General features: G+C 32.9%; 1 protein-coding gene across 5 annotated transcripts; it reads right to left on the bottom strand.

Moving 5' to 3' along the window:
* Positions 1 to 4608: 4608 nt before the first annotated feature.
* On the bottom strand, positions 4609 to 13935 carry LOC135836406 (putative metabolite transport protein YwtG). 5 transcript variants are annotated; one of them, XR_010557037.1, is made up of 8 exons: positions 13804 to 13935; positions 13401 to 13680; positions 10155 to 12347; positions 9793 to 10072; positions 8281 to 9170; positions 6894 to 8179; positions 5869 to 6145; positions 4609 to 5711 (listed from the first exon to the last, which is right to left on the bottom strand). XR_010557037.1 is itself a non-coding variant. In XM_065351224.1 (5 exons), the coding sequence occupies exons 1-3, from the start codon at positions 13856 to 13858 to the stop codon at positions 11288 to 11290; spliced, it is 1395 nt and encodes a 464-aa protein (XP_065207296.1). In that variant the 5' UTR covers positions 13859 to 13935; the 3' UTR covers positions 8056 to 9170; positions 9793 to 10072; positions 10155 to 11287. The 5 variants fall into 5 exon arrangements, 1 of the variants encoding a protein (XP_065207296.1); XR_010557038.1 differs by having other exon boundaries at positions 6894 to 9000; positions 9088 to 9170; XR_010557040.1 differs by having other exon boundaries at positions 6894 to 9000; positions 9088 to 9170; positions 9993 to 10072.
* Positions 13936 to 17766: the final 3831 nt, after the last annotated feature.

Raw genomic sequence — 17766 nt, 5'->3', positions numbered from 1 at the left:
CAGTACTATTTCTGTAAAACTATTGAGTACTAATTCAGTACTGTAGAACTAAGTAGTACTTAGTATTACTTCAGTACTACTTCTGTATAACTATTCAGTAGTACTTCAGTATTGGGATACTTAGTAATGCGATAGTACTATTCCAGTACTACTTTAGGTAAGACTATTCAGTACTACTTCGTTATTGTGGTATCAAGTAGTACTATAGTACCATTCTAAATACTACTTTAGACAAATTTCTCATTTTATGGTCAATGTTCAAGCTTAAACTTACAGTATTTGTTAAAAATAGGTATGTGAGTTTGAATTTCAATTATACCTGCCCAGCACAAGTTTTTCTGAAATTTAAAAAATTAAGTAGCTAATAAATACGGCAATTATTTCTATATGCTCGAAAAACAGCAAAAAAAGCGCTCATAATAAGTGGTTACAATCTAAAAAAAAAAAAAAAAAAAAAAACGCATTTCATTAATATTATTGTGCTAAGAAACCAAAAACAGCAGAAATAAGTGCTATAAAACTGCTCCATTATGGGTAGGTATCAAAATGTAGGTAGGTGTATTTTCAATGAGCTATCAAAAAACCTAAAAAAACGTCAAACATTAATTTTTTTTAAAACACAAATGCATTGATCATCGTTTTTAATTTTCATATTATAGGCTACAAAAAAAACATGCATTTTTTTGTATTGACAATTTCAAAATTTTTGTTTTTTCCCATTTTTCAAACTGATTTTTGCTGTTTTTCCCCCCACAAAAAAGCTGTAACGATCTGAAAAAACCTCAAAATCAACGTTTTTTTAAACTAAAATAAGCATTTGCATTTGTTTATTCCAAAAATATGCAAAAATATGCGCTATAAAGTGTCATCATTTGTCTCAAAATTGCATGAAACTGACAAAACGCAAAGAAAATTGCTATCTGCGGTATTTGGTACAGCAAAAAAAATATTTGATATCATTAAAACAATTTCCTTACTAATAATGTACTGCAATTTTTTAAAAAAATGAAAATATTTCAGAATAACAAGGATAATGTGCTTATATTGTTCAAAATGTGCTATATCCATTGAAGTCCCCATAGTCTAGTGGTTAAGGTTACGCAGTTAGGAACGTAGGGTCGCAGGTTCGAATCTCAGGTTAGGTAGGAAATTTTCGTTAATGGAATTGGATGGTATATGAATTAATGATTCGATGGATAAAATGTAAAACGATTAGTAATATCATAAATCGTGCCAAATGTACTGAATATTTTTAAAAATTAATTAAAAAATTTTTAAATGTAGTACTAGGTACAGTTCTTTTGAGTAGTACTGCAGTAATATGTCCTAGTAGTACTGCAGTAATACTTTTTCAGTACTTAGTACTACAATAATACTTTTTAGTAGTACTGTCAGTAGAACTGAATTGCTCAATTTAGTACTACTGAAAGTAGTACTGCTTTTAGTATTACTTTAGTAGTACTATTTTTCTGCATGGGCAACTTGAAAGCGCTGCGACGAGTACGAGTATACTCGTATTTCAAGAGCATCGGGGCTACACAGGCCTTAGTAGGTACTACCTATATTGTATATATGTATGTACATTCATTCACACTTACCTCATCATGCACACCGTAATTATTGATGTGCTCAGTGAAAGTCCCAACCAAGCGAAAAAGTACAAAATAGCGACACTTAGGGGATGTGTACCGGTTCGCGACAAGGTACTAGTTCGTGACATTTCAGTGTGAAATATTGAATATCTACTCTAGTTTTAATCAGCTAAAAATAGTGGTATTTTATTTTTTACGGTAATTTCACGTCATTACCTTACTAATACAATCTCAACTTTTATAAGGCTTTTGACGTATTGCGGGTTGCATATCGGTTTGCCTGAACTAAGTCTGAACTTTATCGGTTTGGTGGGCATTCTTATCAGTGAGTATCAAAATTTCATATTTTGAGCAATTTTCACAAGGTGTTTTTGAAATGTATAGCTTTTATTTAGTTTTTTCTTCAATTTTAAACACTGTTAAACCTTGTAATGGAAAAAGATCCTCTCTTCGTCGAGTTTTAAAGAAGTTGACAAAACATCTTTGAACCTCGACAAAGAGCGGATCTTTTTCCATCACAGGATTTAACAGTGTTTAAAATTGAAGGAAAAACTAAATAAAAGCTATAAATTTCAAAAACACCTTGTGAAAATTGCTCAAAATATGAAATTTTGATACTGACTGATAAGAATGCCCACCAAACCGATAAAGTTCAGGCAAACCGATATGCAACCCGCAATACGTCAAAAGCCTTATTCTGTGATAGTTTTTTCCTATTTAAAATGTGGTTCAAAGTTGACAACGTTACAAGTCAAGAAAAAAACACCCATTTCTAGTTAGAAAGATGAGCAAACCGCAATTTTTCAAATTTTTATTTCTCAGTCACAAATTGGTATTATGAGGTGAATCTTGGTTTATGGGGTAGCTGCTGCCTCTAAAAATGGAAAAAAGGATGTATTTAATAATTTTATAATTTGAAAATGAGTATTTTCCAAACTGACACAACTAGTACAACTGATTTGTAAATGTACTAGTTAATTCGACATTGTCGCAAATTAGTCCTAGTGAATACAAAACATACGTACTAGTTTGTGACACATTAAATTTTTGATGATAATACTGTGATTAAATCTTATTATTCCACACGGTTTGTTGATTTGGCTTCCTGTTTTCTTAAGGAAGATAAATTTTTTGTTTTAATGTATCAACAAGTACCTTAATCCGATATGATGAGATGATGACACCACAAAATTATCTAATATTAGTAAGTACTTAGTTGGTAGTTAGGTAGTTATTAATTTCAAGCCGTTTCCGAAAATAAAAAGCAACACACTAATAATCATTTGAGCATTATATAAGTGCAGTAATTGTTGATAATTACTACCTACATAGGTACATATAAAAATTAATTTAAAAATGGGCATTTACTGTAATTCAGTTGACAAGCAATGGATTTTTTCAGCTGGTTTACTTATCAACTGCTTCACAATTGAATTTGATTTGATTTAAAACAGAAAACCACATGATATAATCATAAAATGTAAAAATTATCCCATTTCTTATCAAATAGTTGATGTCACAAACTAGTACAAATTGTCGAAATAATTAGTCCAAGTGTATGTCACAAACTAGTACAGAATGTCAAAAAACTAGTGATTTTGTGTCACGAACTAGTGCATTTGCGTTTTTTTCAAAATAATTGAAATTATTAAAAAAACGAAAAAGAAATTAGATCTTTCAATGGTTAATTGTGAAACTAGATAGAATACTCTATCTAATACAACTTTAGTAATTAAGATAGGTTCACTCTATCAAAAGCAACAGCCAATTGAAGTCAGGTTTTTCCTTAACTTGTCGCAAACCGGTACACATCCCCTATTGCGATTTTTTTCCTTCCGTATTTATCTGTTAGGATTCCTGCAGGTATTGCAAACGCAATTCTTCCAACTTCATAAAATGATCCCATGAGAGTGCATTGGAAAAGGGTCGCGGTCACTTCTTCTCCATACAAATAGAAGTAGGTTGCAATGGACATCCAGCCCAAAGAACAGCCCATCACCAATGTATTCATGTACACTGGAATTTCAACGAATTTGAGTTAGCTTTGATGTTATTCATTGGCCTTAAGGTATAAGTAAGTCTAAGTATGTTTAAATTTAATTTCTTTAGTGATAATATTTCAAGAATTACATAATACTTATTTCTTATACTTATATGGAATGAAATCACCTGGAATCAAGGCAATTATCTGTCTACGAACCGCTTTCCCAGGTACTTTCTTCATTTTGAAAACTTTTTCAATTGACCTATTAGTTAGATATGGGTCGGTAACTGAATACGAAGCGTGTGCTTGCAGAAACTTTTCATTCTGTTTTTGACCCTGAATTATTTTATCTCGCAATTTCTCCAATCTTGTTTGCATTTTTCTTAAAATTCGCTACAATCTAAAAACGTTACCTAAATTCCTACCTAATAAGCAAATGTAAATACATCATAGGTGTATCCTGAATTTTAAGTTTTACAATCTCTACTTTTTGACAAAATGATTTATGGTGCAAATATATGTTATCGCCTCATATTGCTTGCATAGGTAGGTATACGTATTCACCTAAAAGTCAAAAATTTCAGCACGAGGAAGATACCTATTAGAAAAGAATTCAGCCAGATGATTTCCAATTACCTACTATTTTTTTAATGAGTAATTCCAAATGCATTTTTCCACGATGATTTCGGATAGTTGAATTTTAGTTTTGAATTATTATTTTTTGGGTGGGGGAGGGGTTGTTGCGAATGAATTTTTTTCATGATTTTAAATAGGTAGGTACCTATTTACAGTTTTCTTGTGGTGATCTTACGTGAATGCATTTCTTAGTGTTGATTCAATTTTTCAATTTTCTCTACATTTCAGATGATTTTTTTTTTTTTAGTAACTTTCTACCTAATTTTTATTTTATTTATTTTTTTCAGCAAAAAACAAGCAAACAAACAAACCATCAAGCTACGCTCACTGTTACAGCTAACTACCTACTTTATAGGAAGAAAAAATGTTTTAAACTGTAAAAAATTATACCCAGTATAACTGATTAAAAATTTTATTTCTCCGATTTTTTTTCAACTTTGACATTAGCACACTGTACGTGGTTATTCTTGAACTTCATTTGGAAATCTGGAAGGGCTATTCCACAACTCTCTGGTAATAGGAAGTATATTACGAGGTATAACACCAGCGAATTCATTGAAAATATGAAGTACATAAAATACAAATAAGAATATCCTTGAAAAAAATTATACATTTGATTTAAGATTATAGTTGATATTGCATGACTTATTACACTTAATGAACCACCAAACCCTTTCACAGCTTGAGGGTAGAGTTCTGAATTGATGGCACTGTTTATTGGTGATAACACTATGTGGGTGCAGACTGTAGATAAAATATTTCCTGTTACAAAAATCCACTCAAAAATAAATTTGGCTTCATTTGCAACGATAAAATAGTCCGCCAATGCACAAATCGCATTAGTTACCGTTGTTGTTGCAGCACCAAAAAGAAATATACTTCTGCGAGGAAATCTATCCATGAATAAAGGCAAACTGAAGGTAATAAGAAATGTAAACATCTGTGTAATTAGAGGATAATATATCTTAGGTATGTACTCATTTGATGGGATGATAGAAGTTGTGTAATTTGCAAATAATGTACCTCCAGTAAATATTGTAAACGAGTTCAGTAGAACACCAATTAACAAAGGTTTTCGAATAGCTTTTGTTTTAAGGAATTTTCCCCAACTAAGTTGGTTTTTGAGACTTTGTTCATCTACGATATATTTTTGTAATTTTTCAAACTCTTCGTTTACCTGATTTTCTGGATAGTCATGCCTAATTTTTTGTAAGTTACTTTTGGCTTGTTGTGGTTTTGAAATGACGATTAAGAAGCTTGGAGTTTCTGCCATCCAGTACATCGATAGCAGGCTCATTAGAGAGAGGAATGCTGTACTGCATACTAGCGATTTATATGAGAAAAATATTACAGCTATAACCGATACCGAGATCACTCCAGTTCCTTTGAATATTTGGTAAATTCCGGTTAGTCGTCCTCGAATTTCAGGCGATGCTATTTCACCTACTGATATTAGTGCTGATGCATTCATCAGAGCTGTTGCCAATCCAATAATAAATCTGAATAAGTGCAATGAGAGCAATTATATAAGTAGATACGTAAGTAGATAGATAGATACATATAGATAAATAGCTCATTTTGGTATTGGCGTACATGAGTTGAGGAATTAAGTGGCCTATTAAACTTTTTCACATGTAAGTATTCACCTACACTTACCTTGCTATACACATCGTGATTATGGATGTATTCAGTGATAAGCTCAGCCATGCAAAAAAGTGTAAAATAGCAACAATTATTGTGGCTTTCTTTCTCCCGTACTTATCCGTTAGGATTCCTGCTGGTATTGCAAACAAAACTCTCCCGAGCTCTGGGAATGATGCCAAAAGAGTGCATTGGAAAAGAGAGGCGCTTACTTCCTCACCAGCCAACAAGAAATAGGTAGCATTTGGCATCCAGCTGTACGAACAACCCGCCAACAATATGTTCATGTATACTGAAATTCCAGCATACCCAGACATAAATTTTATTTTAAATACCTACCTATCTATATGAGTTCAAATTTTCTAGGTACATACATAATTGAATCGGTGGGTGCAGAAAGGGACCAAGTCACATTTTTGGAAAATTTTTTTTCACGGATATAGGGGTTTCAAAGTACGGCAGATCGACTGGTGATGTCAGATTTCCGCAAAACTGCCGGGAAAGTGGTATTTGGGCGCAGAAAAAGGGCGGATCCACATTTATGACTTTTTTGTAAAATTTTTTAAATTCCTTGAAAAATAACGTAACATTTTTGAGAAGACCATTTTTTGAAATTTAAGTTAATCTCTGAACTGAAAAATGATGAAAAAATTACCTAACAACTTCGGCAAAAAGTCTTAGAACTCAAGGGGTTTTTGGTCAATTTAAACGAGATATATAGCAGTCTAAATGATGTACTTAGATGCAGAATCAAGTCCCATTCGTGCCCGAGCAATTTCAAAAGAAATTTTGTCGATTGGGTGCAGAAAGGGTCTAAGTCCCATTTGTTTATGCAGCAACAGCGCCGGCGCACGTGAATATTTTTTTTTAAACAGTGCTAAAAATTGTGTCTCGGGGTCCTCTTTCAATGACCTTAAGCATGTTTACCAAAAATTTTTGATTTTCAAATAAATCAGTTTTTTGTTATTCCTGAAAAGTGCGAAAATGAGCTTAGCCCCTTTCTGCACCCACTCATTCAATTATAACATAGTATTGATTACCTGGGATCAGAGCAATGATTTGTCTCCAAACTGCTTTCCTTGGCACTTTATTCATTTCATTAATTTGTATGCCTATACCACTAGATATCTATGAGCAACTAAAATGTTAATTGCGCTTGGATCTTTTCATTATCATTTTGGCAGATTTCTTAATCTCATTTGTATTCTTATCAGAATTCTGTCATAATCTAAAGATTTCACTTCATCTTATTCACATGCGTCCGATTCTTACAGTAGAATTATTCCCTGTCGCCCGAATGTCTGGCCCTTTTCATAAATGTTCCAATGTTATCAATTTTTCGCTACATTTTTTCAACCTAGATTAGAACTTGCTCCACATGAACTCAGAAAGGCCATAGAAGCAAGTAGGTACCTACGTATTATAAAAAAGTAATCATTCGCTCTTCACGAGTTCTAATGGCGAGAATAAATGACAAAATTATTGAAAAAATAGGTACCTACTTACACCTTACAAAGAAATTATCCCAATCCGGCAAACTAATTTTTGAACCCAACAAAGCCAAAATGTTTAGATTTTCGGAGAATTTTTAAAAATTAAAATTTTTCCCAAATATGAGAAAAAGTTAAAATTTTACGAAATTGACCTAAAAAGCTGAAACTTGGTTTGTACCCTATTTTTGACCAATTTCCCAAAAAATTCTGTAAGTAATGCAGTGTGAAGATGAAATTCAGCATCTATGAAGTCGGATTTACCAACTTTTATTACTCATTCGATCGATTCAGGCATACTCGTGTAGGTACTTTCAAAAACTTTTTATGTCAGGCCAAATTCAAAATTTTCTCTAGTGATTATATTGTTGTAAAAATACAAAAATTCGTTCGCAAATCTACTTCGTTTCGTACTGTTATGAAGCCTCCGGTGGATTTTCAAATTCCCTAGTTAATTTTAGAAAAGGCACTTTTAGCAGGGATAAAATTATATTTGACTCGTAATACCAAAACTCGAATTCACTATGATTAGGTAGGTAAGAGAGTAAGTATTTTTTTAGAGGAGGGAAATGAAAAAAAAAATTCCCTGAAAGCTCCAAAACGGTTTGAAACATAGGTACCTATCTAAAATAGGTACGTAAGTACTAAGTAGGTATCAACTTTTATAATTTCAATGAATAATTGCGAATGAAGAAATATTAAACTACATAGGTATAAAATAAGTAGGTAGTTCATTTTATTTTTGCATTTTTTTTTCAATGAAGAGAATCACACTGTGTGTTTATTCTTATTCTTGAATTTCATTTGGATATCAGGTAGAGCTACTCCGCAACCCTCTGGTAGTAAAAAATAAACGACAAGACATAAAATCACAGAATGCATCGAAAATATAAAATGCATAAAATATAAATGAGAATACGCTTCAAATAAGCCATACATTTGGTTTAATATTACGTCTGATAGTGCAATACTTATGACTGCAAGCGATCCGCCAAACCCTTTCACAGCTTGAGGGTATAGTTCAGATCTGACAGCTCTGTTCACTGGTATTATTGTCATATTAGTACACACCGAAGATAAAATATTTCCCACAGCAAAAATCCACTCAAAAATGGACACTGCTTCATTTCCAACCACGAAATAATTCGCCAATGCGCATGTCGCATTGATCAGTACCATTGCAGCAGCACCAAAAAGGAGGATACTCCTGCGAGGAAAACTGTCAATAAATAATGGCAAACTGAAAGAAATGAAAAATAAAAACGTTTGCGCGATTAGAGGGTAGTATATCTTTGGTATGTAGTCGTTGGATGGTAATAAAGAGGTCATGTAAGTTCCAAATAACGTCCCTCCGCTTAACTTCATGAAAATGTTTAATAAAACACCAATTAGGAGAGGTTTTCGAACAGCTTCCATTTTGAGAAACTGCCTCCAGCTGAGTTGACTTTTGAGAGTGTTTTCGTCTACGATGTATTTTTGTAATTTTTCAAACTCTTCGTTCAAATCGTTTTCTTGATACCCTTGTCTGATCTTCAGGAAGTTATTTTTGGCTTGTTCTGATTTTGAAATGGATATTAGAAAGCTGGGAGTTTCTATCGTCCAGTACATTGATAAAAGGCTTATTATACATAGGACCGTTACACCGCGTGCAAGTGATCTATACGAGGAGAATATTACAGCTATAATATTGATACAGATATTACTCCAGCCCTATTAAAAATTGCGTAAATTCCGGTTAGTCTACCACGAATTTCAGGTGATGCTATTTCGCCGATTGATATTAATGATGTTGCATCGATCAAGGATATCGCCAATCCGATTACAAATCTAAATGGATACATACAATAAAAAAACGAACATATAATATGACTGCATAAGTAAGTAAGTGAATTAGGTATTGAGGGATGCAAAGGCAGGTAATGACACTTTTTCAAAATGTTGACTTATGGTGTTATAATTTTCTAAAGTACCTATTAGAATGCTCCCACTGAGGCCATAGGTGAGCACCTAACATGAATTTGAATTTCATAAAATTATGTAATAACATAGTTTTACGAGTTTAAAAAACTTTTCTTCCTCAAAAAATTTAGGAAAAATTCGAAAAAATTAATCATTTGCAACAATTTGAAATTGAAAACTTCTTCAGTATATATTTAGTCATGAGTAGAATGTCTTTATTTATGATTTAACGATCAAGAAGAATTGAAATATGGAGTGAATCGTTCATTATTGGCCTGGTTCCTTCAAGTGAAAACGTTTGCAACTAAAATGCTACATCAAGTAGAAAATTACCTGAATTTGATTATTTTAATTTCCGAAAGTCAAAGAAAAAACTTCAGCGAATGAACTTTTGAAAAAAAATGTCGGTTGGGATGTCTGTTTGGTAAAACCATCACATTTCATATTGGTAGGTACCTTACAGTTTTCATTGGAACATACCACCACTTACCTCGCTATGTACGTAATAATTATAGATGTATTATCTAATGAAAGACCCAGCCAAGCGAAAGTGTGTAAAATAGCAACACCTATGGTGATTTTTTTTCTTCCATATTTGTCTGTTAGCATTCCTGCTGGTATTGCAGACAAAAGTCTTCCAATTTCTGGGAACGATGCTATGAGAGTGCATTGGAAAAGGGTCGCACTTACCTCTTCTCCAGCCAACAAAAAATATATTGCATTAGGCAGCCAGCCATAAGAACATCCAATAATCAAAACATTCATGTATACTGAAATTTAACATACTTATAGTTGTAGCCGTAGGAGTATTTGGATAAAGCTAACTTGGTATTATAACTGGCATGACTTTACCTGGGATTAAGGCAATAATTTGTCTCCGAACTGCTTTTTTTGGTACTTTACCCATTTTTGAACAATTTTTAAAAGAATAGTCACGTACATAGGAAATAAGAGCACATTGTACTTCAATAGACTATGAAATGACTGTGTCCTTGTGCTTCAATTATTTGTTCTCATTTTTAGCTGGCAATTATCATATCGCAATTCGCCTTATCTTATTTTTACATTTCTATTAAGTAGTTTTTATTATTATCCAAGACTTCGCCTTCGCCTACTCAGTGAACCTATCATGTACCTCTATTCACATATCAAAGATAAAATTAGATTTTATTTATTACGACTTCGCAAAAAAAATACCTATTACAGAGCGATTTGTGATAGATATAAATTAAAAAATTGAAAATTATAGTAGATGTGAGAAAAATGAGCATCTCGTTAGAAAATAGGTACCAACATGCAAAATTCAAGCGTTCATTTTCAACTTTACTAAATTTTGATTTTTTTCTATTTTCGGCAAAAAGATTTTTAAAAATTCTCCGAAAATTTTAAAAATTCATTTTGGATGATATTTGACTCATATGTAAACTCGAATTTACCATTTTTATTTTGACCTTTTCAATCAATTTAGGCGCAAATTTCAAAATCTTTTCATGCCGTTCAAATCTAAAATTTTCTCCTGTGATTACGTAGGTGAGTAAGTAGGTATTTTTGAGAGGGAAAATTTAAAAAAAATTAAAATTCACTGGAAGCTCCAGAACGGTTTGAAACCATTACCAATCGTTTCACAAGGTCGAAAATAGGGTAAGTTGCCTATTCAAAACAAATTCATTTCTTTGCGCTTTCACAAACAATGAATTTTTTCTTTAAATTATATGGGCCTTCATTTTCTCTCTACTCAAGTTACAGCGAAGAAAGCTGAACGTGTTGCCATGAAAATTAGAAGTTATTTATGATGCTTAATGAAGTGATGCTAAATTTTTCAAATCAGAATAATATTATCTAAAATACTATACGTACAGGTATCAACTGTTATCATTTCAATGAATGCGACGTTCGAGAAAAATTGCAAATGAAGAAAAATTAACTAGATAAGTATAAAATAATTAGTTCATTTTATTTTTGCAATTTTTTTTCAATGGAGAGAATCATACTGTGTGTTTACTCTTAATACTCTTGAATTTCATTTGGATATCAGGTAGAGCTACTCCACAACCCTCCGGTAGTAAAAAGTAAATTACGAGGCATAAAATCATAGAATTCATCAAAAATATAAAATACATAAAATACAAATGAGAATACGCTTTAAAAAAGCCATACATTTGGTTTAACATTATGTCTGATAGTGCAATACTAATGACTGCAAGCGATCCACCAAACCCTTTCACAGCTTGAGGATATAGTTCAGATCTGACAGCTCTATTCACTGGAAATAGTATCACATCAGTACACACCGAAGATAAAATATTTCCCATAGCAAAAACCCACTCAAAAATGGACACTGCTTCATTTGCAACCAAGAAATAATTTGCTAATGCGCAAATCATATTGATCGCCACCATTGCAGCAGCACCAAACAGGAACATACTCCTGCGAGAGAAGCTGTCAATAAATAATGGCAAACCGAAGGAAATGAAAAATAAAAACGTTTGTGTGATTAGAGGGTAGTATATCTTTGGTATGTAGTTATTGGATGGTAGTAAGGAAGTTAGGTAATATCCAAATAACGTCCCTCCACTCAACTTCATGAAAATGTTTAACAAAACACCAGTTAGAAGGGGTTTTCGAACAGCTTCCATTTTGAGAAACTGCCTCCAGCTGAGTTGACTTTTGAGAGTGTTTTCGTCTACGATGTATTTTTGTAATTTCACAAACTCTTCGTTTACATCGTTTTCTTGATATTCTTGTCTGATCTTCAAGAAGTTATTTTTGGCTTGTTCTGATTTTGAAATGGATATTAGAAAGCGGGGAGTTTCCATCGCCCAGTACATTGATAAAAGGCTTATTATACACAGAATTGTTACACCGCGTGCAAGTGACCTATACGAGGAAAATATTACAGCTATAATTGATACCGATATTACTCCAGCGTTTAGGAAAATTGAGTAAATTCCGGTCAGTCTGCCACGAATTTCAGGTGATGCGATTTCGCCGATTGATATGAATGATGTTGCATCGATCAAAGATATCCCAAATCCAATTACAAATCTAAATGGATACAATAAAAAGACAGGCATACAATATATAATGCAAGTAAGTGAATCATTGTATTTTAAGTGTGTGAGGAAAGCACCAGGTAATGACATTTTTAGTGTGCGTAGCACACTATTAGTTTCGGTCTGAAAGTTGAAAAATTCTTTGGCTCGAATTTTTTCTTAGATGAATAGGCCGATTCTTTTGAAATTTCCATACGTAGATGTGGCCTAACGTGAGGCATGGAACGCCGTAATTACAATTGCAATTACTCGAGTAGCTTCTTGAGTAACTGCAATTAATTACGAAAATTTGTACCAAAAAAAGAATAAAAAGGAGAAACCACTTGGGGTATAAATGTAAGCAATAGAAGAAATCAAGGTGAGATACATAATTTACGAATTAAGAAAACCCTTTTCTTGAAAAAATCAGATGAAAACTCAAAAAAAAATGTTTGCAATAATTTGAAATTGAAAAAAATGATTTTCAACAGGATGTGTTGAAAAGTGTTTGCGCTGTAAAGAGTTGTACTGATGTTGAAATTAGATAAGTATTCTTCTTTTAACCCAGATTCGATTTTGGTTCATTTTTCCCTTCCCCCTCGCCAATTATTTGAAGACCGTTCTTGCCATAAAAAATAAATTTTCGAAAAATCTAAAGATACTAATAGGTATATGTACATACTATTTTACTTCTCAGCATAAATTCAATCATGAGTAGAAATTTATTTATTTTCTTTTCTAATATGTAGGTCAGTAGGTATCTATCTACATATCAAGAAGAATTGAAAGTAAATCGTTCATTATTGGCCTAGTTCCTTCAAGTGGATACGTATGCAACGAATGCTGCCTATATCAACATCATGTTGCCTCTTTTCGTTGAAAATAACCTGAATTTGATTTTGTTTATTCGCTAAATAGATATCAAAGAAAGAACTTCAGCGAATAGAGCTTTGAAAAAGAATGTCGGTTGGACTATCTGTCTAGTTGAATTATCACATTTCTAGCTTAAGACTATCTTATACATATACCTTACCTACAGTTTTCATTGAAACATGCCACCACTTACCTCGATATATACGTAATAATTATAGATGTATTATCTAATGAAAGCCCCAGCCAAGCGAAAGTGTGTAAAATAGCAACACCTATGGTGATTTTTTTTCTTCCATATTTGTCTGTTAGCATTCCTGCTGGTATTGCGGACAAAACCCTTCCTATTTCTGGGAACGATGCTATGAGAGTGCATTGGAAAAGGGTCGCGCTTACCTCTTCTCCAGCTAACAAGAAATATATTGCATTAGGCATCCAGCCATAAGAACACCCAACAATCAAACCATTCATGCATACTGAAATTTTTACATAATTAAATATAAATATCTTTGTACGAGTACTTGCATAGAGTTTGATTTTATAAATTAATATTTTTGATATTAATAACTTATAGTATCATGTAACGGGAATGAATTTACCTGGGATTAAGGCAATGATTTGTTTTCGAACTGCTTTTTTTGGCACTTTGCCCATTTTTGAACGATTTTTGAAAGACTATAATATAGTCGCGCAGGAAGTAAGAGCACTTGTACTTCTATAGACTATGAAATAATAGTGTCCTTGGGCTTCAATTTTTTTGTTCTCTTTTTAACTGGTAATAATTGTCATATCGCAATTCGCCTTATCTTATTTTTACATTTTTATTAGTTTTTATTGTAATGCAAGATTTTGCATACTGAGTGAACGAACTTATGATGTGTACTCTACTTACATATCAAAGATAAATTTAGGTTTTAGGTAGGTACCTATTTACACATATTATGAGTTCGCAAAAAAAATGTATTACCTACAGAAATAAATAATCTACAATTTGTCATACAAATTAAAAATTTTAAAATTTTAAATGTGAGAAAAATGAGCATTTCACTAAAAAAATTTCAAAATCATTTTGATATGGGTAATTCAATTTCTCGTACATTAAAATCACCTGCAAAAATACTTGCACCTGTCAAAAGTTAAGATGTAGTCCATTTTTCGGTTTTTGATGTATTTTTTAAAAAGTAATTTGAATTCGGAATTGGAATAAAATCAGAATTATAGAAAATGTAAAAAGGGCAATTTCATATGAACCCTATTTTTGACCTTCTACAATCGATTGGAAATGAGTTCGAACCTTGTTGCGCAGTTCTGAAGTCTTTAGCAGTATTTTAAAAGTTGAGAATTTTGACAAAATTTCTCAAAACGAAGTTAAAAAGCTAATTTCAACATATTGACGCAGTTTTCAAGATGTTCTGAAGCCTCCAACTACCTATGTTTTAGAAATGTCAAATTTTCAAAAAGTCACATGCAACCAGTTGATTCAAATTTACTTTTAGATACCTACTTAGGTACCTATGTTAACGCGAGTGTTGTTTTTTACTGACTCCACTGACCAATTACACTCCATTTTCCCTAAATCTATTTAATTTCGACTAATTTTATTGCATTTTTTAGAGATAAACTAGAATTTAAAAGAAAGTGGTTGGAATAAGTTGGACAGTTCTTAAAATACTTTTTGAAAAACAGTAAATGTATATTATCCTAAATGTGGCTGTAGGCTCGAATCTAGAAGGATCTGAAACCACTTCCAATCAACTCAGCATGTTGAAATTCGAGCAGAAATGAATCTCAAGTTTTTCTTTACCGTATTTCTTTGGATAAAATTTTATGGAAATTTAATCTTTCAAAAATCTGCTGGAGACTCCAGAATTGCTCGAAATAGTTCGAAACTGTTTCCAATCAATTTGGGTGATCTGAAATGGGTACTCGTACATAGCAATAAATTTAAACTTTTTTGATTTTTTTTTCTATTTTGGCATGCAGATTTTTAAAAATTTACTAAAAATCGAAAAATTCACTTTAGGATTTTGAAATTTTGGCTGGTGACGTATTTTTGTATGCTTGTTTGATTTAGGTCCGTCTGATTCAAAATGCTTTCTCTCAGTTTTTATAAATACCTCTTTGTTAGCTCCAAATTTTTTCAAAACCATTTAGGTTGATTTTACCGACTTTGCCGTGAAACGGAAAAGTAAGGTATTGTATTTGTCATGATGGTTGAGGATTTGGGTGTGGGTGGGTTTTCTTGACGTTTTGGAGTGTGCTGATCACGATAAGACATATGGCGCAAAACGAGATAAGTTTATATATATATATAGATTTAAACTTAGTCATTGTGGTGCCCGTTTTAAGTATACGTAATCATTGTGGTGCCCGGTTTTGGGCTTGTGGCGCCCAAATCGGGCACCACAAGGTCTTTTTATATAAAACGATGTAGAATTTGATGAAATGCACTCTAAGGTGAAAAAAAAAATTTTGAGGCAGGCACCACAAGTACCAAGTTTATATAACGGGCACCACTATGACTAAAAACCCTAAAAAAAATAAACTGCTCCGAAACACCTTTATCATACATATATATATGATCCTCTATGTACGCGGGCACCACAATTACCATTAAAGACCCGGGCACCACAAGGTACTAGGTACGTGTATTCATATATACTGTCTTAGAGTACATTGCGAGATCCGACATATACACAGGCATTACGAGATCCACCCCAAAAAATTTCGAAAAATGCTAAAAACTCAAATAATAACCCTACAACTTCGTTCGAACGCACGTTCCAGTGTGTAATCAGTGCCTTTCTATGCATTGCCGCCGTCAATTTCGCGATCCGCATAAACCGAGATCCACTAACGGCCCGAACGTGATTTGGGGGTGGATCTCGCAAGATGCGTCATTTATCTATTTTCAAAAATTGTATATAAGTATATAAATAGTAGGTAAAACGAGATCCGGCTGAAAATGGGTGTACAGGGTCCCCCGGATCTCGCGAGTACCGTGGCATATGAAAGAACTTGCGAGATCCGGCAAAAGGATCTCAGGATCTCGTAATGTATGGTTTTTACATGTATATATATATAGCCGCATACAGGCAAACTCGTAACGTTTTGTATAAACAGCAATCTCAAGACCCCTCCATAACTTCGTTGCTGTGCATGCGCTCGACGCGTCACCCCATAGGCCTGATAGTACTCGATGTTAGGCCGCGTTATATTCGTTAACTTGATTTTTGGGTGACCTGTGGAGAGGTATCTCATTGCCGAAACATCAATTTTTCAGAAAAGCTTTTTTTTAAAAGTCCCTTACGTCTCTGTTTTTCGCAAATAGCTTTTTAACAAAGCATCTCACAGAAAAATAACCAGCTCTGAGCAGAAAGAAAATTTTATTCTCTACAATTTCCTTCGTAGCATTTTTTTCCTAGGATGCATACTTTTCCCATAAAATCACTGTTTAGACTGAAAAACACGAAAATTCGGACCTGTATAATCAACTCTAAATTAAAATTGAGCAGTCAAAAATGTATTTTAGACGATTTTTGACCACGCCATGTGAAAGAGGACATCTTCAACCACCAAAATCACCAAAAAGAACGTAAAAAACGTAAAAAATTATTCTTGGCAATAAACACCTTTTCCTCATGTCCTTGTACATAATACTTAGGCTATGCACTCATTTGAAAATTGAGTCAAAAGAGAAAGTGTATAAACGGCAATCTCACGTCCCTGCTCAAACTTTGCCAGGAGACTCCCCACACCTTGTAGATTCATATGGCACCTCATCGAAAAGTCACGTCCTAAAAAGGTTACGAGTTTGTCAAAACGTTATGAGTTTGCTGGTTAATCTATAAAAAAGTTACGAGTTTACCCCCTAGAATATTTATTTATATATTTATCAATTTATGTATAAATTTGTGTCACGCTGAACTCAAAAGCTCCGAACTTTAAGTCGAAACTGATGATGGCAAAATATTGCTTTGATACTGAACTAGAGAAATTTTTAATTTGGTCGAAATCGGTTCAGCCGTTTACGAGATATGAACGTTCAAGTGTGTTTCAACGTTATGGATAAGCAGAAATTTGTGTAAACCCTTATATCTCGCAAACGGCTCACCCCCAACAAACAGATGGGGTGGTTAGGGTGTGTAGGTTGCAGATTGGTACGCCGAAGGTCGGGTGTTCGAATCCCGCGCGAGTCAAGAGGAGAAAATTTTTTGTTGATTTTTTTGTTAATTTTTTTGTTAATTTTATCCTTCCAAAATTTTTTTGCCATAAAAAATCAAATTTTTTCAAAAATTTCTAGTGTAATTTTTGTTTTAACAAAAAACATTAAGTTTTTGGTAAATAGCCAGTAAATTTTGATAATTTTTTTTTTTTGTTAATTAATAGTAATTTTTAGTAAATAAAATGATTAGTTATTTTTGGTGAATTACTCGTAATTAAAGTTGGTCGAAAATTTTGGTAAATTGCTTGGGTAATTTTTGGTAAATTGGTAAAGTTTCGTAAATTGGTAAAAACCTTTGACAGTAAATTACTGGGGTAATTAAAATTCGGTAAAAAAA

The sequence above is a fragment of the Planococcus citri genome, chromosome 2, assembly GCF_950023065.1.
Source record: "Planococcus citri chromosome 2, ihPlaCitr1.1, whole genome shotgun sequence".
In the NCBI taxonomy this organism is placed as follows: domain Eukaryota; kingdom Metazoa; phylum Arthropoda; class Insecta; order Hemiptera; family Pseudococcidae; genus Planococcus; species Planococcus citri.
The sequence above is the reverse complement of the archived record's forward strand: the minus strand, read 5'-3'. Positions and strand labels throughout refer to the sequence as shown.